General features: G+C 42.6%; 1 protein-coding gene across 1 annotated transcript in view; it reads right to left on the bottom strand.

Moving 5' to 3' along the window:
- The window catches only part of CLVS2 (clavesin 2), a 40,770-nt gene extending 14,118 nt beyond the window's left edge, over positions 1 to 26,652 (bottom strand). Inside the window, exons 1-2 of the mRNA XM_083731460.1 lie at positions 25,258 to 26,652; positions 19,084 to 19,258 (exon numbers count right to left, since the gene is read on the bottom strand). Of these exons, the coding sequence (XP_083587586.1) occupies positions 19,084 to 19,258; positions 25,258 to 25,646 (564 nt within the window). The 5' untranslated portion in view covers positions 25,647 to 26,652. The remainder of the gene's footprint in view (positions 1 to 19,083; positions 19,259 to 25,257) is intronic.
- Between the last annotated feature and the right edge of the window lie 272 nt (positions 26,653 to 26,924).

The raw sequence follows: 26,924 nt of genomic DNA, 5'->3' as shown, positions 1-26,924 counted from the left end.
TCGCACTATACACAATTCTGCATTTTACGTGGGAACGTAACCCCCACATAAGTGGGGAGACACACCTATATACTGCCCCTCAACCCAATGTGCATTTCCATACATTACTGCTATGCCCAACTCCTGGAATATGCTCTTAAACTTTATTTATTTATGTCACATTCTCCTAGCAATACTGCAATCCTAAACTAATCAGCTAGGAGGAAGCTGCATTAAACTCAGTGGGTCTTACATTGAAGTAAAGATGTTTAGGCTACCACTATAATAATCACATCAGTGTGTGTAAAAAAAAAAAGAAGTGTCTGATTTATTTTTACAACAACACAGTGAGGTAGACCAGACTAAGAGGTAGTGTTGTTCCTGGCAAAGTGGGATTATTTTAAAAGCAAGATTTGTTGACCGTTTAATAAAAAAAGAATACCTTGTGTACCTTAAGTAAAACACTGATAAAATCACCAGACTTCAAAAACAAGAGGACATAAAATTATCAAAATATAAATAAAATTAACAGACTTTTAAACAAATATACATAAAGATCTATCATATGCACATACGTTAAAAACATGTATACATAGCTATCAAATACAGTACACATGAATATCTATTATATACAAATATACACTAAAATATATATTCCTTGCAGGTGCAGAACAAACATTGTATTGTGTGTGTAAAAGATTGGAACTGTATTTACCATATCTGCATGCAATATTCTAGTTGTAGCTCTTAGGGAAATTATACAAGTCATTGTGCAAAGGAACAATGGATTTTTAAAATGTCAATTTAATGTAATTGCTGAATATCCATGTAAGAGCTGATTAGGGAACAACGCATATAGCACTTGGAATTTTTAATGCTACGATATATTTGTACTACAATCAGGTTAACTTTTTGGTTGCTGACCGACTGCCAAGATTTATGAAGAGGCTGGAACATATTCATTCAAACTTAACAGCCAAAGTCTCTTATGCAGTAGACATGTACCCTTTGTCACCTTCCTGCTTTCCAGTCAAGCCTGCACAATGATTATTCTCAGATGAACAATTCAAGCAAAGATGTTTTCCCAACTCTGAGGGCCTCTCTCAGAAATCATCCCACTGACTTTTCCCTAAACTTCCTGCTAAGAGATTCACTGTTTCCCTTTTCAGCTCAACATCTTCTGATGATGATTTCATGATTTCATTATATATTGCCCTTCCTCACATGGGAGCCCTCATATATAAACCCTTCACCCACTTTCTAAATGTGAGGCAGACACACAGCAGAAGTTTAAAATGTGACTTTTATTATCTTCTTGAATCATCCACCTCTCTCTCTCTCCCCCTCCCTACAGAACACCTGAGCTGCAGAATGCATGGTCAGCAAAACAGGAAAAGCTACCTGGTGAGAGTATAAAACGGCAGCATCAGCCGTTTGATGCAGTAAGGGCCATCAGTCTACAAGTGCTAATCTTCACATGTGGTTTTTCTTTTCTTTTCTCCTGAAAGCAGTGTGGTACTTTGGATAAAATCCAGAGTACCTGTGTCTTTTGTTCCTATGGCAGCTTAATGGCTAGTTTATTGGAGTTTCTGTTTTCTATCGATACTAAAAGCTGTGGATACAAAATCTTCAACCACACTGCTGATGATGACAGTGTAGACTCCAGCAGTGTTCCCGATTTGTTTTCAACACAGAGAAGGCTTGAGGACTCCATGATGATGACTCATGAAACTGACCAACAGATCATTTCTCTGGAGTTATGTTCCTGTGCACATTGCAGTTCCAAATCAGAAACTCTCATTCAGCTTCGTGAACTTTTAAATATGGGTCCACTAAATCCCCAAGCTAAAATGCCATATAGTTCGTCACTGCATATTCCCAGGATGAGAGCACACTTCTCCCCCTGTTATTTTACAATATAAAGTTGATCTGTGGTTGACATGACCCTAGAATGACATAACATGCAGTTGATGCCTTCAGATTGGGGGGGGGGGGCATATCATTGAAAGAAATGGAAAAATCCAGAATCTAGGAGTTTAGTTGGAGCTGTCAGATCTGTTCCTGTTCTACAATCCCCTCAGGTGTACAGCTGTTGCTACACATTTCATTAGCTATGGATCACACATTTCATTACTGATGAATGAGGTTTTATAAGTTGGAAAGCTGAATTGTGTGTTTCGTGATATTGATAGATCTGCAAGAAAAAAACTGTTAATTTTTTTAACCTCACCTTTGTTCAAAATGAAGTCCTCTGAATAAACTAAGTAGATTTATCCACACCTCCTGAAGTTTCTGTGGGTATGCCTTTTCATGTGTCTCCTTTTATAAGAAAAATCTCCTCAGCTCAAGGTTCACCAACCTGATGCCCTCTGCATGTTTTGGGTGAGAACTCCCATCACGACAGGTTGGCAAAGGCTGGTAGCCTGAGGACCCAACCAAAGGAATGCCCCCCGAGCCCTGATAATTGAAGGGCTAAGCTTTCTGGGAATCATTTTAAAGTAAATACAACAGATGACAAAAACAGTTCTGCTTAGAGGCAAGAAGAACATGAAGAAGTGGCAAGAAACCATATAAGAGCTGGCTACCCTTGGGAAAGCCCTTCAGAGCGAGCTAAGAGAACCCCTACAGAAAGAGTCTACAAAATCATTGTTCGCTGCGATACTCGCCAAGGAGGCAATTATGAATGGGCATAAAGGCCAGGATGACACTTGGCAGGAAGTAAGAGCAGCAAGAAAGGAACCTCACTTGTTTACAGAGAGAGAATAGGAAGCACAAGTCTAAGTCTCTGCAGATTTTGCTCTCAGCAGTGAAAGCAGTATTGCCTGTGCAAGGAGGGGAACACCCAATAGACTCCAGGACAGAGTACAGTGGTGCCTCGCAAGACGAAATTAATCCGTTCCGTGAGGCTCTTCGTATAGCGGTTTTTTCGATTTGCGAAGCAAGCCCATTGACATCTTAGCAGATTAGCGCTACAGCTGTCAAGCGGCTTTCCAGCAATCAGCTGTTAAGCGGCTTATCAGCGGAACAGCTGATAAGTGGCTTAGCGGCTTAAGAAAAGGGCGAAAAAAGCGGGGGAAAACCGCGGGGGTGCAAGATTTTTTTCGTCTTGCGAAGCAACCCCATAGGGGAATTCGTTTTGCGAAGCGCCTCCAAAACGGAAAACCCTTTCGTCTAGCAGGTTTTTCGTCTTGCGAGGCGTTCATCTTGCGGGCACCACTGTATGTAAGATAATATTGCAGGGGTTTGTGGGGTAGGGGTAGTACCTCTGGTGGGGTATATGCCATGCTCCTTCTGGGGTTGTTTGTCTGCCTTGGTCTCCACTCAGCTCTCATCTGTGGCCCCTAGAAGCTGTCAGCATACAACAGTGGCTACACCCTCGCTTTGACTGGCCAGCTAAACCAGGGTAGCTAATGGGTCTCAAACCGTGGATAAGTTAGGAACTTCCCCTGCATGCAAAGATAGGCTCCAGTAGATTGAGCGGACAACACCAATAGCTGCAAGAACTGAAGGTTCCCACCTTCCCACTGGTCTCTAAAACCCCTCCCCCAGCAACCTGAGGCTCTTTTGTCTTGTCTCTCTCTTGCTCCAAGCTCTTTATTCCTCTCCGTGTTCTGGAACACTGGAAGGGAAGGGAGATGGTCACAGCAGGAGACAAATACTCCCTAGCTTCTTCAGTCCTGCCCCCACTCTTCTCCAACCTCCACTTCTGTCTCTGATTCTGGACTGCACTCCGTCTCCGCCTTTTCCTGCTCACTAAACCCTGTTACCTCTTCAGGTTTCCGACACCTCCTCCTCCCAGTCTGCCCCCTCTTAGCTCTCTGACCATTCTTGTCCCACCACCAATCCTCTGGCTCTGAGCCTTCTTCCCCTGGAGGTTCCCTTGGGGGTTCCCCAGCTGGTACCTCCCACCACTCCTTTGCATCCAGCCTGCCCATGACATCAAGCGAGTAGGCTCAGGGCAAGGGAGGACTGGGGAGTCTATTATTGGGGGTGGGGAGCCATCAGAGTCCAGGACAAAGAGCAGAGTTAGCAGAGAAGCAACTTCTGTATTAGGAGAACAAGCCAACCAGACCATCACAGAAAGCATGGTGTCAGTTAGAAGAAGTGCTCAGATAAATGAGGCGTTGGAGATGACAGCTGAAACTCTTCAAAATCTGCAAGGGCAACAATCTTTGACTGACCTGCTAGAAGACAAGAGCTAGGGGCATTCCATCCATTTCAGGATGGAAGAACATTTGTGCTTTCTTTATGAAGTTCCTTAGACCAATATTGTTTTCTAAGAGTTTTTCTCTTGGTTCTGATGTAAGAGAAGTTAATACCCCAAAGAGGTCAGACGATGCAAGAAATGGTAAGAGGTGGCAGAAGTCATGGAAATGCTGTGAATTTGGTGAGATAAGGGAAGACCCATTGAAGTCAGTGGGCATGATTAATGTAAGTGCATTCATTTCAGTGGGTCTATGTGAGTATGACTTAGTTGGATACAACCCAGATAATGAATTACAGCAAAACTGCAGATGTTGAGGAGAAGGAGAGCAGAGCAAATACTTCAGGCCAGAAAATAAATTGGAAGCATCAGATAAGAATCTAGGAGCAGCTGTTTAAAGCAGTATCATTAATGGGAAAGGCAAACAAAAAAGGCAACATCTAGTCCTAATCTCTATGCCACCCTACATAAAAATTGTGACATGATCTCCAGGCAGTTAAAGGGGTGGCTCTGGATAGGAGATGCACATCATTTCAGTGGGGCACAGATGAACATCCGGATGTGAATGGAGCTGGTATATATTTTGCTAAACACACAGGGCTGAGGCACAGTATATAAATAGATAAATGGTGCCTTCCAGTTGCTACTGCACACCTGACACACCCTGTGTGCATGCCCATGCTAGGCATCACCCTCTGTTCTTACAGTGGTTTTTGAAAAATTCATTTTGCTTTTATGAAACTATAAGCTGCCTTGAATGTCATGTCTGACAGGAAGATGGCGCAGAATGCCTTAAAATAAATAACATTACCGGAGCTAGTTCAATGCCCAAGTGTGCAACAAAAAGATTTGCACCAGAGTGCTCCTTAAAGGGATCTGCGAGCTCAAGCTTCTCTTAAATAAATGGCATCTGCGGCATCAGCATTCCCAGAGGATGAGGCTTTAATCCCAGAATGAGAATTGCCATCTTTTCACTGAACAGTCAAGAGCCGCCCTTGGAGAAAAGAGGCATATTCTCACCAGCTGCAGGCAGCCTCCGTCAGTGAGGCCATATGACAAGCAGAGGCACAATCAAAACTGCTCTTGCTTGATGCAAATTGACTCTGCTTATGCCGATCTGCCATTGACAGAGGATGCAGGTGCTGAGACAGCCTAGAGATCATGTCACAAAAAAAGTCATTTTCACACCTCCGTACAGATACACAGACAAAAGGAGCCAGCAATCAAACACTTGAGTGAGTCAATAACAGGTGCAAGGTCACATGGTTGGCGGCAGCAGAGTGTATTCAGAGCAAATGCCAGATAAAGTGCTGAATCTAAGGCAATGTTGGCTGAAACTGTCTTCTTATATAAAGCGGATGTTTAAAGCAGTGATTTTTTTTTTGGCCCCAAACTATCAAGACTTGAGTAAATTGACATGTTTTATTTGGTGTTTATTAGTCATTTGATATAAATTTAAGGTGACAGAATAAGGACTGTATAAAGTTAATATTTCCCTTCTGCACCGAAGGCACAGAAAATCCATTTATGGTTGCAATTCTGCACACCCTACTTAGTAAAGAATTGATGCTAGTAGTATCTACTAGCAATTGTACAGGGTACTGATCCACTCCCAACTCACTTGAGCCATCCCTTTCAAATATCCAAGGAGAAACAGAAGCTACCTACTGCTGAGTGTTTCCTGAAATAATTTATTGTCAAACTAATGCTCGCCAAGTACATATCCTCCAGCTTGTAGGGGCATATCTAGAAGTAGTTTCAGCAAAAATTCACTGTAAGCTGCAAATGCAGTATTATCTTTTTACTCCACTTAATGCTGGCAATTCAAAACAATGCAATGTTCTGATTTAATAGAATTAAAAAATAATGTCCCTTGTTTAGGCTTCTTCTAAGAAGCAACAGTGCAACACTTTTCTACTTCCATGACGCATCTAAAACTGAAGTAGAATGAGATCATACAGCATTCTATGGCACCTTGTTAAAACCAGTAACAAAATTCTCAATAGTTTTGGATTGAAAATTTTGTAAAAGTAACCCTCAAAAAGTATCTTTAAAATTCAGCTTAGATTCCAGCTTGAGCTATTTTCTTTGGTCTAAAATTCCTCCCTTAGCTTCACATAAACAAAGTAATCTTTCTTTGCATCCTGAAGTTGTAAGAAAACTTGCTGTGTACTTTTTTCCTTTCTTTTTTTAAGGCAACTAGGAATGGTTGCATTTGTTTAATGGAATGAACAATGGGTCAAGAACTGTAAATTCAGCAGTGACTTATCACAATTAATAAATTGAAGTGAAATGCTGGCTATGCCCCAGCACTTCTTTTGAAATCTTCAGAAAGGTCGTTGATTGAAATCTACCATATTCCATGGCCTGTGCACAAAAGATGTGATAAGCTAGCAATATTTCCAGCCACGTTTATTTTCACCTTTTCCCCTACATGTGACATGCTGTCGCCTTGATCAACAAGGCTGAATTATAGGGAGCTGGTGAATGTACTGTCCTGGGGTGATTCATTCTCTTCCAGCTACACGAGTCTATAATCTTAATGATATTAGCATCCTTAGCCTAACCATTAGATGGACAAAAACTGAGAGAGAAATTCCATGAATCAATCTGGGCAACACAAGGAGGAAGGAAGGAAGTTTACTCAGAATTTCTTGCCCTCATTCAAATTCCAGCAGAAATAGATATAAGGGCCTAGGTTTGGGGAAGAGTTGTAGAAACTGCTTACTAGAATTCACAAGTATTCTGCTCATTTTCAGCAGTCACTTATTGACTCCAAGCCATGCTTGCTCTGTCCAGAGCCCTGGAGGTGCTGAAATGCACCAATCACATAACTAAGACAGACTGATATCTAAAGGCTGCTGGATGGTAACTGCATGCCCAGAAGACACAAATGGGCTATGTCCATTAGCCTAGTGATCCTGCAACAACTTTTCTGGCACACTGAACTCCCTGAAGCATTCTGAGTGGCCTGTTCTAACTGCTGACAGCAATTTGAACAGCACAGATTTTGTCTGAAGATCGTATCTGCAGCTGCACGCCTGAATTTAAAATGCACAGACTGCTGTCCCAGCAGTATTACATTTATGAGTTTATGGGCTTTAAATCAGTAAACATTCAGAAAGTTGCACACTATTGATTAGACAGGTTTTAATGGTTGTTCTGGAGCTGTTATCGCCTGCTGTTTAAATACATAATTACAGAGATTAGTAGCTGTTCCAATCTACTGTCTAAATACCTGATAAATAATAAATATTAACAAATGCACACCATATAGCTCGTCTTGCATTCAAAAGAAATCACCCTCTATTGTGGAAATATATACTGAAACTTGTTTGGAAGGAAAGGTGGAAAACCACCAAGGGTTGTGTGTTTGCATCTATGCAATCAAACAGCATCACTTTATTCCAGCAGTAACTCCAACAATGTTGTGTTTCACCTCATTACTGTCTATATTGCTAGCCAGATCCCTACTGATTTGGCTGTGTGGAAAGTCCAGAGTAAGGTACTTTAATACTGGACTAATTTACTGCTGTTGGAAAGTGCAAGTATGAATTCACCCTGAACTATTCCAGATGATGAACGTTCACTTAATTATGCTTAGTTTCTTCAAGCTCATTCACACAACATGAGCTCATGCACTGTTCATTATCATATGATTGCTTGGCTTTGGAAGTGTCATTCACAAATCAGACCATCACAGGAAAATCTAATCACATTAATATATTGCCCATTAGTGAGGGCAAGTTTTTAAAGGGACAAATCTATCGCTTGGAGACACCCAAAGAGTAGTTGCGGAAAGCCCAGTGGTCAGTCAATAAACAAAATGTTCAGGTTTTCTCGGTTGTTGTCATTTGAATTTGTTAAGTTTGATGAAAGTCACGAAGTAACTGACATGAAAGAACCTCAGGCTAATGCTACACGCCAACTCACATAGATCTAATGGTGATCATCTTGAACCCTGTTCAGGGCTTGAATAGGTTGGTTGAATTGAATGAGCATAGTGGATGTGTGTAAGGGAGCAGCATCAAATCATGGCTTCCTAATGTCTGTTCTTTAATATTTAGAGATGCACACCAGCCCTCCACACTATGTATCTTGGACAAAGAACCTGCGACCTTCCAGGTGTTGACTCCAACTCCCACCAGCCTCAAACAATGATCACAGGTGACTGCAGCAGTAGACCACCAATATCTGGAGCACCACAGGTCCCTCATCCCTGCTATATATGTTTCCTGCAGGAAACCCCCATTGCAGCATTAGTGTAGGTGGTGCAAACATGACTGCTAGATATTGTATGAACAAAGAAGCTCTGAGGGAATGTTTGGAGAGTGCCAAGCCTAAACATTGTCTTGGCACCATATCTGAAAGCGATGACCCTATGGATTCTTAATGATTTTTGAAAATAATTACCATCCTCATTTGGATGTCTGTACTGGAACTGAAGAGGATTGAAACATCTTGCATTTAGACAAGTTTTAAATTTACTCTAATCATGAAGTTTTTATACAGATATGGGTGGGGGTTGACCAAAAACACCAATATCTAGGCTTAAAAGTGTTCATCCCCAAATGGACATGGATGGTTTTCATAATGCATATAACATGCATATAAAAAACATCCTGTGGCAGAACAAAAAGTATAAATATAAACATAATTTATAATAATTATACTCAGTAATTTGTACACAAAGTTCTCTCTCTCTCTCTCTCTCTCTCTCTCTCTCTCTCGTGTGTTTGTGTGTGTGTCCACACAAAAAATATCTCAGCAGGTCTTTGAACGGGTTCTGCAACTCAAAAATAGAACTAAATACTGGATAGAACAAAGCTCCTTCAGCTTGTTTTTATTCACAGAAATAAATGTAGATATATAGCTGTTTGAAAACTATGTCGTTTTTCAAAGCAGCAGTATGCTTAAACGGAGTATGCTGACAGGTTAACATGCCCTTATATAAACTACATCATATATATGCCACACACAGAAAAAACCCTCTTGTAGGAATCATAACATTTGAACGCAGAGTCTAAGAGCTGAAAGCTTAGACTGGGTCCACAAGATATTAATAAATAAGTAATACGGTCATTAAATAATTCTTCTGTTACACTTACATAAAGGTTTCCTTCAGTGCTACTCTCCTACACAGAGCAATAAAAATTATAGAGGCTTTTTGTCATCATTAATGTGAGTGAAAGCAAAAGAAAATCCATCATTCTTATGGAGGAAAAAGAGGGATTTATTGTGTCCTTCATGGCCATGTTTCGAGGTGAATGGATATTGGAGGGAAACAATAAAATGCTGAGTTGTTGTCCAACCATCTATGTTAAACAGCACCAACAAATAAATATATTCTCAGAAAAAGAAGCAGTGGGGTACAGGATTGTAGCCGAAGACTTTTACCTGGAAGCAAGCCCAACTGAATATAAAAAGACTTACTTATGAGTACTTGCCTGCATAAGATTGTACTCTAAAACAACAGGCAAGTACTTAAGAATTGTGTCCGGTGCTGAACATGCATAGTTCTCTTTGCACAACAGAGCTCTCTCTTTCTCTCCACTTTTTGTTTGCTCCCAAAACAGGTTCCGAAGGGTCTGCCCACGCTCTGGAGAAGATTTTGAGAGGAAAGGAAATGCAGAGGAGAGGGATGACAGGAAGTTCTGTTGTACAAGCCGAGGTCTGTTGAGCAAGTGCAACTGTAGTGTTGGATATAACCCTTAGCTATTTTCTCAACAATGAAATCTTATTTCCAGGTGTCACCTAATCTATGCATATTTCCTGGATTCTGTTGCTACCACTACATTTCTGCTCTGCTTCTTAAGCACTGAGGTCACAGCTCTACAAAGTCATTTCCCTGCTACAGATTTGTATAATTTCTGCTCCACCAAGTCCATCTGCAATCTATTCGACTGGCTAATTTGCAACCACCCCCACCATGTAATTGTAGTATGGTTGCCAACAGGCCAGAAAACAATTCAGTGTACCTGTCCTCCTCCCCATTTCCTGAAAAGCAGAAGAGGAAAATAGCAATAAAACCCCAATAGTGCATTGTCTGATTGCTCCATAGTTTCTGACAGCAGGCCAAGCCCCCATCTATAAACCCTAACAGAACAAATTGAATGTTGCCGTCCTTCGTATTTTTCAAAGAAAATCAAACCAAACTTTGAAACCTATCACTCATTTTCTCCAGGTTCCAGTTTCTCTTTTTAGAAATCAATATGCCTGAACGTTGCCTTTGAGGTCAAAGCTACAACAATTCTGACCTGCTTGATTTGGAGGAACTAAAAAAAATTAAAAAATCATTTCCTTCCCTACAATTGGTTACAAACTTTACTGTCAATTGAGAGAGGTCTCTGTGTATAAATAAAACAATTTAAAAAAAGAGAGAGAGAGAGAGGTCTCTGTGTGGTGCCCCCAGAGAAGCAAATCCAATTGTGGAAAGTTCATTAGGTGACTCTTTTTCTTCAGGTGGCTAAGAAAATCCAACCAAAATCTGCTCTAGAACCAACATGAAGCCTAATTTGATCAGTCATTTAGCAGTCAGGGAAGAGCAGGGGGTTGTTTGAATGGCAGATTACTTTTTTAAATTGTCTATTTTCAAGTTTTCTATTGTATCTTAAAAACCTGCTGGCTGCCCTTTGGAAACATTATGAGTTAGAAAGGGGGGGGGAGAAATGGAGCAATTTTCTTCACATAGTTCACAACTATTCGCCTCCCGCTTTAAGCATCTCAGATCTGTGTTTATTCTCCTGTACCACAATTTAATGCATGTTTGCATACTAACTGATCAAGGCTCACCATGGTAACTGTCAGCTTAAGTGAGGAGCTGCTTGGCATCCAAGTATACAGAGAACTATGCTGATAACTGACAATATTTCCAGCATTACTCTGACATGATTTTCCTTGCAACTCAACATTACCTTAGACCAGAACTGCTAATTAGCCTGGCTTGAATAACAGCCATTAATGTCATCAGCATGGTTTTTTATGCCATTACAGGAGAACAAGCAATAGTAATTAATTGCTCATTGACAAGAGTGATGATTACTTCCCTTTCCATTCAATAGACTAGAAAAGAAATGGGAGTTCATGGATGTATGTGTTTGATGATAGGTTGTCACTGGACAAAGATAAAGATGCAGGAACCCTTTTCAAAATTATATACCTTATCATATCAAAACCCAGCAAGTAAAAGCAAGGAAGGTTTACCTTAGACAAACATGAATACAAATTGAGTAGCTGAGATAAAATACAGATTCTTTCCCATTGCCTATGCCAGCCTTTTACAAAATCATTTTGGGGAATAGATAGAATTATATTTACACAAAAAAGGCTCAAAATGTAGAGAAAGCTACTGTAAGTGCAAACCCAGACAGTCCTTCCTTGTCCCTCTCAGGCATGAACAATACATTCTCCCATCTGTCAGCATACAAATGAAGAGCTGCAGTATTGTATCACTGTGCCTACTTTGGTTTTTGTTTTTAATCTGTTGCAGCAGATCCCAGAAAGGACTTCACCAAATGACAACCCTGGTAAGCTTAGCTTCTTAAAAACAAACTTGCTCTATTTTTCTAATACATTTTCTGTAACTCAAATCTAAATTGCAGCTTTAGCATTTCTCTGGTTTCGCTTTAAGATACTTCCAAAGAGATGGAATAATAATAATTTTAAAAAGAACTTCTGGCATTTGCCTTCTGCCTTTGGGTAACATTAAATATGCCCTTAAAGAGAGCAAGTTTCCCCCCTCCCAACATGTGTTTCCAAACAAAGATGTAAAAAACCATGATTCTGTCTAGCGAGTCCACCCACGATCAATTTATGACACCTAGAGCATTCCCTATTTTCCCTTCCCTCATTTGAAGTGATTTTTAAAAAGGTAGTCCTATCACATGATTTGTTTACATATCCACAGCGTGCAATTCTATGCATGTTTGCTCAGAAGAAAATCCCATTGTGTTCAGTTAGGATTGCTCCCTTAGAAGGATGGCAACCTAAACTGGATATCCTTTTCCCTCCCCCTCCTTTTAAAGGTAAAGGTAAAGGTACCCCTGCCTGTACGGGCCAGTCTTGACAGACTCTGGGGTTGTGCGCCCATCTCACTCAAGAGGCCAGGGGCCAGCGCTGTCCGGAGACACTTCCGGGTCACGTGGCCAGCGTGACATCGCTGCTCTGGCGAGCCAGAGCCGCACACGGAAACGCCGTTTACCTTCCCGCTGGTAAGCGGTCCCTATTTATCTACTTGCACCTGGAGGTGCTTTTGAACTGCTAGGTTGGCAGGCGCTGGGACCGAGCAGCGGGAGCGCACCCCGCCGCAGGGATTCGAACCGCCGACCTTTCAATCAGCAAGTCCTAGGCGCTGAGGCTTTAACCCACAGCGCCACCTGCGTCCCTCCCCCTCCTTTTACTGTGCCTCAAATAGTTAAATATCAGCTTGACACAGACATGTTAATAATGTGGCACTCTGACTATCCTTTTATATATATATATATATATATATATATATATATATATATATATATAGGATAGTCAGAGTGCCACATTACAGATAGATATAGTACACAAACACCTTTTATTATAGATAGATATAGTACACAAACACCTTTTATTAAACTGCTACCTTCACAGAAATCCATCCAGTGTGTTGATCTGCTAGCTCATCGCTAACCTTTGATGCTGCGACATAATGTGAGCAACAAGCCAGTAAGCTCAGCAAAACCAGGAGAAAGAGAGCACAGAACAGGCCTGGCTGCCCCCTTGTCCCAGCCATCCATGAACCAAAGCGTCATGCTGAATGCCATTCTCTAAGGAGGATTTCAAATATCAAACTTATCTCAACAACATAATGGCGGGAAAGCAGGGGTCAGGGGTGAGGGGGAAGTATAAATGAATCCCGTTGAGATGCACAGAGGTACCTGGGAATCAGTATGATGCTGGACAATTCTCAAATAACCCATCAGCCCTTGAGAATATAACTACTAAATACGGGCCCTGCGGGAGGTGCCAAGCACTCAGCACTGAGAGAGGGGAGAAGTGGGGATAGAAAGGGGAATATGAAAGCAGATCAGGGATGATTGGGAACTTCAGGCCCAGGGGCCAAATGTGGCCCTCCAAGCCTCTCTGTCTGGCCCTTGGGATTCTCTCCAGGCCACACTCTTGTTCCCATGCCACACCCCTTACTGGCTATGCTTTTGTATCTTCTTTGAGTGCCCAGTTTTGTGCAGCTGGAACACTTCTTGCTCGCCTGGTTGCAGGATAGCGAGGGGTGTGCAAGTGTGTGAAGAAACAAATATCACATTCCCATTTGTTGCTGTGCCCACTTTTGCCCCTGGCCCTGCCCACCACTGGCATGTGGCCCCCGGAAGGTTGCATGGAAGGGAATGTGGCCCTTGGGCTGAAAAAGGTTCCTGAGAATTGGAAGAAAATTCTAGTATTCCCAGTAGCTAGGGTGTTGGAAGTGTGGGGCAGGGATCATGGTGTAAGTCCGTGTTCTTCACTCAGTTATACAGACAACAGGAAGCGCCATGACACGCAGAGCTTCTCCTATGCGTGTGAAATTATGGAAGTGTTAATTAACATCACAATATTTTCATGCAAGGAAGAGCTGTATGTTCTTAAAAGGATCCCTATTAAGTAATTTTTGCTTTAATTAATTAGCAGACTTCCTTGGAAATGCTCAGCGATGTGTGAAGGCCAATTACATGTAATAACATAAAAAGGGGAAAGGAAACAGGGACAGATTTTTAAACACTAGGCTTGTTAGCCGTTGGGTGCATTAATAATACAGTGGTACCTCGGGTTAAGAACTTAATTCGTTCCAGAGGTCCGTTCTTAACCCGAAACCATTCTTAACCTGAGGCGCACTTTCGCTAATGGGGCCTCCCGCTGCCAGCATACTGCCAGCGCACAATTTCTATTCTCATCCTGGGGCAAAGTTTGCAACCCGAGGTAACTACTTCCGGGTTAGCGGAGTTTGTAACCCAAAGCATTTGTAACCTGAGGTACCACTGTACAGACAAGAAGACCTCCTTCACCAACCCCCGAAGGCAGGGGAGCTGGGCAAGAGGGGACTTGGGAGCCCAATCCTGTGTAACGACCACTGCAACAACATGGAACTGCTCAACATCAGATCTGTCTGGCTTCATTGTGGCCTGCTCAGGCAGCAGTAAGTGCTTAAGACTTTTACACTATTTGAAAACTATTTGCTACAAACAAACAAGCTCCAGTGTGATTTTTGTTTCAACAGTAGAGCCGCCACACTTTCAATCCAGGTTACCTACAAAGCTTCAATACAATTTGATACACTTTTCTTTCTTTTTTTGCCAAAGCACTGCTTCAGAGTCTTGTGGTAGGTTTTTACATGAAAATGCACTTTATTATAATCCCTATGATGCAGAAGGAGACACAATGAATGAGTTCTCCCATACTGACTCAACTCCACAAGCTCCATAGCACGGAGCATAGCGTAAGCCCATCGCTCGACCTCTTGCATCTATTCATGTTGACGTCTCGCCTTGCCCAGCACTGGTATAAGACAGCCTAGAAGAAAATGTGGCCTCAATCTTCACCTCTGATCAACATGCCTGTTGTTTTTGAGAGAACAGAGTTCAAACCCCCACATTTGTTTATCACAACACTCAGAATCTGGCTTTCTATGCAGATTGACTTCCAAAATTGATCAGATTAATGACACTGCTTACCATACTACACAAAGAGCAAGATTTTTTCTGAGCTAAGCAATGAAAATGAAGAACCATGAAACAACAAGCTGTCCTTCAAAGAAGAGCACCAAACTCTACACTTTCACTTGTATGAAATTATTTTTCAACTCATGAAATGTTTCTGGAATTCAAATGTCATCCATACAACGTAATTAGGTAGAGGTGGACCAAATATTGCCTAATGACATCCAGAGGGAAATCATGCATGTGGGTCCAGAAAGTGAGACAAGACAATAGGGCACCTTGGAGGACCCATGTATTTATCCCTTATCTCTCACACACAACCAAGGTGCTTCTGTACCTTGCAGGAAAGAAGGTCACCAAAGAGTCACTCAGTATGCATTCCAATCATTTTTTGGAATAACAGTACAATCCTCATCATGCACAATCAGAAGTCCTCGACAGACCTCACTTCCAGGTTAGTGGGGTTAGAACTGCAGCTGGTCACTGCTGATCAGGGACTGGCAATGTGGTGGCCTCCAGATGGACTCCAACTCCCATCAGCCCCAGCTAATATGGACAACAATCAGAGATAATGGGAGTCTGTACAAAATGTTGGCTATCTTTAAGCAGGCTGATTTGGTATACAGGTGCACTTAGTGTTAAACAGCCTGTGCTAGTCTGTTGGAGTCGCCCGTCCACCCATCTCTGTGTCTTTTTCTTTTTCTGTAAGAGCAATTAATTTACTAGAGTGCTAGGTTTTTTTCTTCCTCAGCTGCCATGTGATCTCGTCAAAGTCTTGTAAGCCAAAGCAAATACAATTCCACTGATTAAATAGCGTAGCTGTTTATCAAGACAGCAAATACGCCATGTGTACTTATTGGTTATGCTCCTTTTTCAGTATCTCCCATCTGTACTTTTCTAACCTGCTCTGTATCTGAAGAAGTGTGCATGCACACGAAAGCTCATACCAAGAACTAACATAGTTGGTCTTTAAGGTGCTACTGGAAGGAATTTTTTTTGTTTTGACTATGGCAGACCAACACGGCTACCTATCTGTAACAGAAAAAAAAGAACATTTATAAACTGGTTCCTTTCCTTTTCTTGCCATGTGATGTGCACATCCCATTGTTTCCATGCTGCTCCTTTTGTTCTTCTGGTTGTTTCCTGAACACTATTTCCTTTCTGATTTTCCCACAATGTCATATAAACTTACAGTGGTACCTCAGATTAAGTATTTAATTCGTTCCGGAGGTCCGTACTTAACCTGAAACTGTTCTTAACCTGAAGCACCACTTTAGCTAATGGGGCCTCCTGCTGCTGCCGCGCCGCCAGAGCACGATTTCTGTTCTCATCCTGAAGCAAAGTTCTTAACCCAAGGTACTATTTCTGGGTTAGTGGAGTCTGTAACCTGAAGTGTATGTAACCTGAAGCGTATGTAACCCAAGGTACCACTGTATGGACTCAGATGATTTTGTTTCAATGTGTCTGTGGCATCATCATGTCAGAATACTATGGTGACATCACATGGCTTACCACCACCAACCAGATTAAACAACCGGGTAGGCAAACAGGGCAAAATACAGTAGCCCCCTTCAGGCATTCTAGCTCACTCATGCAGTGACACAGGAGCAGGAACAGGCCAAGTAGTATCCCCCTCCTAATATCATGTGTTCTGGGAAGGCCCTCTCCCAACATCTGTGCAAACAGTGAGAACATCTGTAGATGTTTGTACATCCAGCTGTATGCATGGGGAGGCACTTTTCCCACAAACATCTACTCTCTATGTGTGGATACCAGCAGACTGACTTCTCAGTTTGCATCATATTAGAGGCAGGGCTACTGAGTGCAGCCCTGCTCCTATGTTCTTCTATACAGAAGCTAGAAGACCTGAAGAGGGCTAGAGTGGGCACAGAAGCAGGAAAATGGTGCCCAGAAGAACAAATAAGCGTGTCTAAAGTTTCCAGAAATGGAAAGTGACTTTCTGCACTCAGGGATGAGGGTGAGAAATGAGTCATTTTTGCCCCAGTCCTAAAGTAATGTGCATTTCCTCAACCAGCCTGGCATTTATCTAACAGTCTTATGTCAAGTCCAGGGACATGTGAATCCATTTCATTAGCCTGATATATATTGGGTGTAGAATCAACATGGGAAAGTGGCCTTAGATCATAACTCTACAGAAGAACAATGAAAATTCTGGCAGGCCCTGCTAAAATTGACTGCAATATCAGAGCGCATAAAAGCTCATAGAGATGGTTGCTCATTTGCTTTATAGGAGTCATAAAAACATTTCAGAGCTTGAAATGTAAGGGAATGAAAGCATTTCCTCGAGTAAAAGCAGAACTGACTGCAGTAAGAAATGAGGCAAAAAAACCTCAATATTTGGATATAAAAATTCAGTTCCCTCTTAGATAAACATTTGCTTTAATGAAGATAGTTTTGCATTTATTAAATAGAACATAAAGCACTTATGTACCATGATTCAATGATTTAACATTGCAAGAGAAGCACTTTAACCTATAGATAACTTTAATCAAGTATGCAGTTAATGGCTAAGAAAAAGCTCACAGCAACCTCCATTAAGCATTAAGGTATCAGCAAACTCTCAAGATACAGGGTTGAATCACACAACCATTTACTGCATAGTGGCCTCTGAAAACATTGTGCTGTGGTGCCTCTAACCACACTAATGAACTCATTTTCTGTTGCCCACAGGGCAAGAATCACCCCACTCCTAAACATGGTAGAAAATTGAGAGAACTGGGTGTGTGGTGACAGCCAGTTTACTGAATAGCCTGAAACTACAAACAATAAGCTCTCCATGTGGTTTGTGAACTACTGAGGCCACCTCAGAACTCTATCCTGAGGACATGAAGATATGTTTTAGCCAATCTAGACATTACTTTCACCACAGCGGTCAATGTCCCAGTAGCAAATTTCCTACCTCCCAAATAAATGCTGTGAAGCATTTATTCACCACATGAAACAGGGCCACTGTGCATTACTCAAGGCCATGGTGGCAGCTGGCAGGGCTGTGCAATACACACACACACAACTCATGTGCTGAGCAATGCTTAGAAACAGACAAAGTGGGAAGCTTGCAAGGAATGACATTTTGCATACTGAAAGTAAGATCTTCACTATCTCAGAAATGCATCTCCAGAGTCCTGTGGTGGCCAAAGCGTGGCCAGTGTAAAATTAATTCTGCAACCATTCATACAAGCATGGATATCCAGTTATGTGTTCTGTCTCTCTCCTCACAACACACCAGAAACCTAATGTAGCACATCTGTTAAATTATAGGTTTGTTGGAGGGGGGGTTAATTTCAGTTTTCTTACATGTGATACATAGCAACTAGCACAACCAACTTATTCTGTGTTATTAGAAAAGATATCAGTGAAAAAACATGAGTTACAGAAGGAAGAGGCCAAAATGCCATCTACTCCACCCACTAGTGGAGGAACAGGGGTGCGGGGGGAGCGCACCACCTCCGGTGGCACAATCCTAGTGGGGTGCCATCGCGGCTGCCCCCCCGTACCCCCGCAGGTGGCACGCCACGTCCCCAGAATGCGCGCCACACCCCCAGGACATACGCTACGCCCCTGCGGGCGGCGTGTCACACCCCCAGGATGCACGCCAGCCACGCCCCCACCTGTTCTCCGCCCCCCTGCCAGAGCTTGAAGCTATGCCACTGACTCCACCTCCCTGCATTTAGATGCTCTTCCCCACCCACAAGAGGTCAACTGCTGCAATCCAGACTAGTATGTGCCCCACGTAAAGGTGAGACAGACACAACACAGAGGGAAGACTCCAAACAAGTTCATAGGCAATGAACTTATACTCCACATTTGCGAATCCCAAAGTTAATACCACTATTGAAGAGGAACTTGCTTTGGCTGGACAACGCACAACATCCATCAGGAATCCAACTCTGCCTCCTTTGGGAGTTTTTGTTCTTTCTCTTCCCTCAATAATAATTTAGAACTGCATGTTTTGAGGCAACCATCAAATATGAGACTCAGTTTCTCAGCCATAAAATAAACAACCACTTGATTATTCTTCAGTTAGGTCACAAATTGAGAGAAATGAATATATAGCCTAACATTTCAATTACTGGATTGTTTGAATTTATATTCTTCTGGTTCTGTTTTTAGCATGGAACCACACCAACTGGGAGGATGGGGTTGGGGTGAGGAGGAGGGAAGATTAGGAGATATACGAGTAATGCTTTAAAAAAAGTTTTTTACCTGAAGGCCTTCTATGGCTAATCGAAGCATACTTGGTGTCAGTTTAGAAGCCTGTTTGAAAGTGAAGTTGCTCCAGTCTATAATCAAAACAAATCCATTTACTTGAAGTTCAGGATCCTCAATCATGGCTTCTAAGGAAAGAAGTATGGCACGCAAAATATCCACCAGTGTGTACCTGTCAACAAAGACAAGATCGTATTAAGCTAGCTAACAATATTCCGATGCTAGAAGAAAAGATATTGTTTCCAATCTGCTGTCAACGTATCCAGTTTGCATATGATAAAGTATGGCAATCACAGTTTCACTATATGTGATCAGATAAATACCGTATTTTTTGCTCTATAAGACGCAGCAGACCACAAGACACACCTAGTTTTTGGAGGAGGAAAACAAGAAAAAAAATATTCTGAATTTCAGAAGCCAGAACAGCAAGAGGGATCACTGTGCAGTGGAAGCAGCAATCCCTCTTGCTGTTCTGGCTTCTGGGATAGCTGCACAGCCTGCATTCGCTCCATAAGACGCACACACATTTTCCCTTACTTTTTAGGAGGGAAAAGGTGAGTCTTATAGAGCAAAAAATACGGTACACAAACCTTTAAGACTGGGGTGACACAGCAACACAACAGTATTTGTATGAAACATGAAACTATGTGGCTGAGTCTCAATGAGTCCGAGTGAAGTGTCAGGTTTGTACACTCCCACCCCCCCCTTCCTAGTTTATAGTTTCAGTTTTAAAGAGTCTGATCTTAGTTTTACTTGGCTTGCAACAAACTTTGCCTAGCTTAATAATAGCCCAAGCTTTGAAGTTGGCTTCTTGTAAACTGGCTAGAATACACTGTATTTTAAATTAGGATTCCTGGCTGGTACATAACACTAAGGCAAGAATGTTTAAATATGAAACTAAACTTAGCATAATTCCTTACTCTAGTTTCAGAGGAGGCAGAGGGGGAAGAGAGGGGAGAGTCTGCAAGCCCAGCACTTTGTTCAGGCTCACTGAGCCTCATCCACATAGGAAGGTGTTTACACCTAGTCAGACCATTGGCCTAGCTTAGTACAGTGGTACCTCAGGTTAAGTACTTAATTCATTCCGTTCTTAACCTGAAACTGTTCTTAACCTGAAGCACCACTGTAGCTAATGAGGCCTCCTGCTGCCGCCGCGCCGCTGCTGCACGATTTCTGTTCCAATCCTGAAGCAAAGTTCTTAACCTGAAGCAATATTCCTGGGTTAGCAGACTCTGTAACCTGAAGCGTATGTAACCTGAAGCATATGTAACCCGAGGTACCACTGTACTAGGTTCAAGGGTCTGGAAACCAGGGCCCCCCGGATGCAATTGGACTTCACTCCCACCAGCCACAGCTAGCTGGCCAACTATCAGGGATGGTGCAAACAATATCCAGAGGTTTCCCATCCCTTTCTCGTCCATACTGACTGGCAGTGGCTCTCAAGGATTTGGGGGAGTAATCTTTCCCAACCTACTTGGAGATGCCAGGAATTGAATCTGGAATTATTTGCATGCAAAGTGTATGCGCTACCACTGAGCTATGTTCCTTCAGTATGTTTCTCTATGCCTCTCCATGATTTACCTACTGTGGAATTTTCATTAGCTAGCTAGCAAGAGAGAGTAGCAATACTGGCTGCAGTCCTGCTCCCTGTTGAGTTGCTTAAAACTCATGGAAGTCAATTGGATTCTTGAAGCGTAACTGTTTTCAGGTTTGCAGCCATTAGCTTTAAAAAGAACAGAGCATTTAAAGAACCTGTTCATCCAGAAAGACCTATTAAAAGTACTTAAAAATAGCAGTCAATATGCAATCTCCATGGGATACCTTGGTTTTCTTAAGTGGCCTTCTCCTTGCCTTACATGGCATTGAGATAAGGAAGCTTCATTTTGCACCACCACTGATGAATAATAATATCCACTACAGCAGTGTTTCCCAACCTTGTGCCTCCAGATGTTTTTGGCCTACAACTCCCATCATCCCTGACCACTGGTCTTGCTAGCTAGGGATGATGGGAGTTGTAGGCCAAAAACATCTGGAGGCACAAGGTTGGGAAACACTGCACTACAGGACACAATTTAAGGCAGCAATTTTTTTATTAAAAAAAAATAGCTCAGTGATAAACCAGGGCCAAAGCTAGGTTTGAAGAGGCATGAGCAAAATGCCCTCTGTGTCTCCCTTCTCATGTTGCTGGATCCCTCAGGCATATCTGAAAATGGATGGGCAGTCGCAAGGATGGTTGAGAGCTGGCATTTAAATTTCTAGCAATGCTGCGAAGTGCACAACATAATGTTAGTCCAGAATGTCCTGGGAAGTGTAAATGGCAGCCAACAAACCCAGCAACTGGTGTTAGGATACCAGGTCTTGATTCCAGACTTGGTTAAGACATCCCAACCATTAGCCCCATGATACATTGTAGGAATCACAAATTGTAAGCTTTTGTTTTCAAAGCGGCAGCATCAAGCAAATTATGATGAAAGACATCTGCATTGAAGTCTTCCCACAGAAGGAACTATTTGCATAAATTCACCCTAGACTTGCAATATCCAACATTTCACCTCATCCTTATCGTTATTTATGTTGACAGCACAGTAAGGCGGATGAATGTAAACTTGAAGTTCCATCACAGGCTCGTGACAGATTACATTAACGTATTCTCCTGAGTGATGAAACACAACACATGCTCCATTCTGAAATAGACCTTAAGGACTTAAATGTTATGTTTGAAGTAGAGCTGAAATGAAGTTTTGCTCAAATTTGAAATTTGCCAACATTTCAGAGTTTGAATTCTGAAAAATTCCCAAGTGCTCTGTGCTGAGGGACACTTAAATTTGCAATCCTGTAAATCTCTTTGAAGGAAATGTAGTGCTTTTACAACTACCACCACATCAAAAACTATCCATGAGAGGACTGTTTGTGGAGCAGGCAGGACTGGGTCAACATGCATTAAGATTTCTGTGTACAAACTGAGTTTGGAGAATATGCTTCAGGATCCCCCAGCCCCAGAGTTTGTTTCACAGCTAAATCAAACTTGCTGACTTTGGGAGTGCCTATAAAATATTTACCCAATCCATTTCAATGACTTATCAAGTGATTAAAAGTAAGCAGTATGTATGTTGCCACATATGAATTGTTTGTGTAATTTCCTAAAGGCCACTGTAGGGTGTCTGTAAGTCAAAATTAGACGCAATTTAAGTAAGAGTAACCTCTTCCTTCTCCATCTTCAAGTTTTCTCAGATAAATAGCAAATGATGTCAAGAGCTGAAAAAGCAAGTTAGGAACTATTGCCTTTCAGTAACATAGAGAAAATTTGCATTAGCATGCCAGTAAATTAAATTCTGTTTTATATCCAGCTGCTTTCACTGAAACTTAGTTTTCTTATAGTGTCTCATGGGTCACATTTATGTACTCAGTAGTGTATAACTAATTTCTAAAGATAATCTGAGATCCATGATTAATTTAACTGTGCTTAATGCCCCCTATTTATGCATGCTGTTAGAAAACCACTGTTTATCCCATTTCTAAAATGTTGTATGCCTTAAGAAAAGAGACCCAATTACGCATCTGTAAAGTAGTTGTAGCACTTGTGTGCTATAAGCAAAATTAACTCTTACCATTGCCAACTCTCAAAACATATTTAAAAGTAAATGCACATACTGAGGCTGCAGTCTCATGCACACTTACCTGAGAATAATCCCCAACATGCACAAAATGGGCTTCCTTCTGAGCAAAGATATATAGGACTGTGCTATTGTTATTTTCACACTGATACAGCATGGGGTTGTACCAGCATAAATGATAAACTATTCACAGAGTAGAATTTCCTTTTGGAAAGGCTTAATTTACAAATTATGCTTCAGCAGGTATTAACCAGGGCTGTGCCTATTTCATGGTTATGTGCAATTGCAGGAAAAGCTCAAAACTGACACTACAGAATCCAGCATCCTGATGATGTCATCTTTACCTTTTTAATTAAACCCCCCCCCACCATCACCTTGTGATGGTGGCAGTGTTTAACATCAACTCCTGGGTGTAACTGCCTCCCCCCCCCCCCAAAGTGTAAGTGCTTATAAGCAAATATGGCTTCCTTGTGTTTCTGTTTCTGCTGTCATTTTGACAAGATATGTATTGTTCACTCTGCTCTATGTACAATCATTTGTATTACATGTATTAGTTTGATAAATGGAAGGGTTTGAATGAAAATTCAGAACTAGGTTAGTATGATTTATTTTCTACTACACTTCACCTCATGCCTCCTACCGTCTCAGTTCAGTTCCTGCATCTGATTAATACAGCTGTTGTCAATGAAAACCTATGCCATAATAAGGCCTATTTTGTTGTTTTACTGTTCCTGTTGAAGATGGAGCCAAACACGAACTCTGTTCCATTCTCCATCCATTCAATATATACATGAGAGAATGAGCAAATGAGAACAATCGCAGCACAGAACATGTAACTCAAGGTTGTTTATGCCTAGTAATTCCTGCCCTCCAAAACCTTGAGCAAAGGCCTTTGCTAGACCTGATAGCCAATCCCCTTTTAACTGTAGAGGAGGAGTGGCAAACCTGTGAACCTACAGATGTTGTTTGACTCCAGTGTCTATCAACCCAAAACAGCGTGGCCACTTGTCAGGGATGATGGGAGTTTAGTACAGCAACATTTAGAGGGTCACAGATTCCCCATCATTGCCCTAAAGCATATCCATCCCCAGCACATCAGAGATTCCAGTGGTTTAAACCAGGCTGGTCCCTTGCCTGTGTTCACACACACCAGACAATGGAAACTGGGACCAGCTTGGGCCAGGAAGTCTGCATGCTCTGGAGACTTGATGGAGCCTTGCAGGACTTTATGAGAATAAAGGCATTTCTTTAGGGATGAATATTCAATTTCCTGCTACAAGATATTTTTAGGACTACTCTGCTTTTGCATTTGCATTATCATTTCACTACATTTTAAGCAACTGATGTTTATTGCCTGGAAAGGCATCTGATAAATTTTAGGATAAATAGATTTACTGGCAGGAGTCATGGAGTTTGCCTCCGAGATAAAGTCCTTGCTTTTCCAAGGTACCTGCAAGAGGGTTGGATCAAGTGCATAGGGTGCTCCTTGTGGGCTCAGTAGCATTGTGACAGAATGCTTAATCAGCATGTGTGCAGCACTTATCTCAGCTGAGTTCCATCAACTTCCACTGAACCAAAGTGGTAGAATTAACAAGTCAGAGTTCAAATTTTCTGTCCCACTATGATTGGCTCCCACATTTCATTGGTATCATCTGAAATTATATATCACAATGGGTAATTTCCACCATGCAGACACCAAGAGAAGTGGCATGTTGTCTTAGGAAGTACCTCTATCTTCTGGGCAACCCATGTTGATGCAGAAGTTCAGGCTTTGCTGCTACAACATGGGAGATGACCGGGGGAAACACTATAAAAATTACCTCCAAACTGGGGCAAATTCTGAGTAATTATGGGTTGAATAGTGTAGGACCAGGACCTGGGAGACTATGGTTGACATGCAAATGAGCACTCCTGAACGTCATCCTCTGTTTGTGTCCCAGCTGACTGCTTATTTCACAGCAGGCAAAACTGCATTGGATAAATATGTCAGTGACAGGACAAACGACCAACACTTTTGCTCCTTTACAGGCATCACAGCTCTTGTCACAGAAAGATATTAAAGGTGGTATATCAAGACCATCCCTCTTCCCCTACTGAGCATGATCTCTACAATGCCTTAGCCGACAGCCCTCCAAGTGAAGGATCCAAGATCCACAGTATCCCAACAAAAAGAACAAGTTTCCATTCATCTGTTCCCCTCTCCTACATTTTATGGCCCAACCTGGCCCAATGCAAATGTGAACCTAAGAATGTTGGTTCTCCCTGTCTCTGAGCTCTGCATTTGGAAAGAATTTGAAGGATACCTGTCAAACCACCCCACTATGGCAGGACATCTGGATCAGATCATCAAAATTGCAATTTGCCACATGGAGAACTCAGGACAAAACAAGATGCCTTACACCTGGCATTCTGCTGGCTGGGAAAGGAATATTAACATCATTTCATCACTGGGGCCAAACAGGATTTCAGTTTGCTATGATGATTGCAGCATGATGGTAAATTCAGGCGAGTGTCTCATCTGACCCCAGCTACCCACAACCCAAACTCTTATGTTTACCTGCTTTGGTCCCAGTTGGCAGCAAACAGAACCAGGATCTTCCTGCCGTAGTGATCAAGGTTAGCCAGTCCTCCTGGGAAGCCATCCTTGAGTGCCTGCTTGATGCCTGGGTCTGTGGCTTTGAAGCTCTTGAACATATCGAGGTTCTGCTGGCGGTACTCAAAGTACTGGGCCAACAAGCGAAACGCCTCAAAATGCTGGAACTTCCTGGCCCGAAGGAAGCGGAGAATGAAGGCGTCGTCCGTGCGGAGAAAGCCAATGTCTGGCCGGGTGATGACCATGTCCCGCACCTCCTGGATGTCCTGGTGCAGGGTGTCCGGGTTTTCGTTCAGTTCCAGCCGGGCTTTCTCCAGCGTCTTTGGGGATAGGCCTGCCTGCAAATGAGTCATTGTGCCACTCCGTCCAATACTCCTCTTAAGTAAAAAAGGGAGACAGCTCCTAATGCCACAAAGTCTGTTCTTCTTCTTTCCAAAAAAGAGAGAGGGGAGTTCCTTATTTCCCTTTCCAGAACCGACAAGTTTGGTGCCCCTTTGCCTCACAGCATGAATCTCTGCGAAGCAAATACCCTGATGTCGTCCAGTGTGCCCAACCCGCTCAGCTCCTGTTTCCCTTTTCCATCTCACGGTGGCCCGTTCACAGTGACTCCACTCTGCTGCTGCTTTTCTTCCTTGCCCTCAAATTCCCACCCTTCCCACACCCACTAACAGCTCAAAGCTGCAGTATAACTATACCTTGCATCTAACCGAACCCCCAATTGCTATCCTTCCACTGCAATTGCTTGTTGATTGACAGAAATAATGGCTTTGGCACGGCCCAAGTAGATGGAGCTGGTATTCTTTATAGCCTGGCTCCGGCAATGGTGCTCCCTGCCTCCCTCCCACACAATATTGTCCTTTGGGTTAACTAGTCATGTTGGCTAGATCACCAGAGTCCCTGATCAGCAGGTACTGTTAAAGCAACATGATGGCAGAGAGGAAGGCCAAACAGCCGCTGTACAGTGACTTTCCCCAAGCTGGGGGCGATCAGTACTGGATATCTCTCTCCTCCCCCTCCCCCCACCACCACTGTCTTCAGATATTCCCACCTCACTCCTCTGTGCAAACCAGTGATCTCACCCTTGGTACTGGTGCAATGGAGATAGCAAGAAGAGCTGTATCAATAAATCAGGCGGCAATGCAATGTTTCCACCAGGGACTTCCTCCCTCCCGCAAATTAAGAAACTCAGATCCTCGTGGATTTAGAAGTCAGTGCGTGACAGGGTGCTAAGGGCATGCAACTGGTCTGCTGAAGGGTGCTTCTTTAAAAAAATAAAAATAAAAACCCGAGGTTCTTATTTGCACCCCCACCCCACCCCTTTTAGCCCATGGAGCTTGGGTTGGATTCGCCCTCCCCCCACCCACCCCAGTTCCCCTCCTACGTACACAGTGATCTCATCCACTACCAGCAAGACTGTCGCATGTCCCTCTCGTTCGCTCCCAGGTTTTCTCAGGCAGGGGGTAAAAATATCCTCCAGGTCCTTTCCTCCCCACCACCCGCCCCGCTCCCCGCGAGGACAGACAGAGTCGCAGGACAAGAGAGGATTCAGTCGCCTCGCAACAGAACAGCCATCCGCCAGGAGAAAGGCATCCGGGGCGAAAAGGGAACAGCCAAGTAATCCGCACCAGCAA

The sequence above is a fragment of the Podarcis gaigeae genome (assembly GCF_964106915.1).
Source record: "Podarcis gaigeae genome assembly, chromosome: 3".
NCBI lineage: Eukaryota > Metazoa > Chordata > Lepidosauria > Squamata > Lacertidae > Podarcis > Podarcis gaigeae.
Note: the sequence above shows the minus strand (reverse complement) of the source record. Positions and strands in the feature narration are given on the sequence as shown.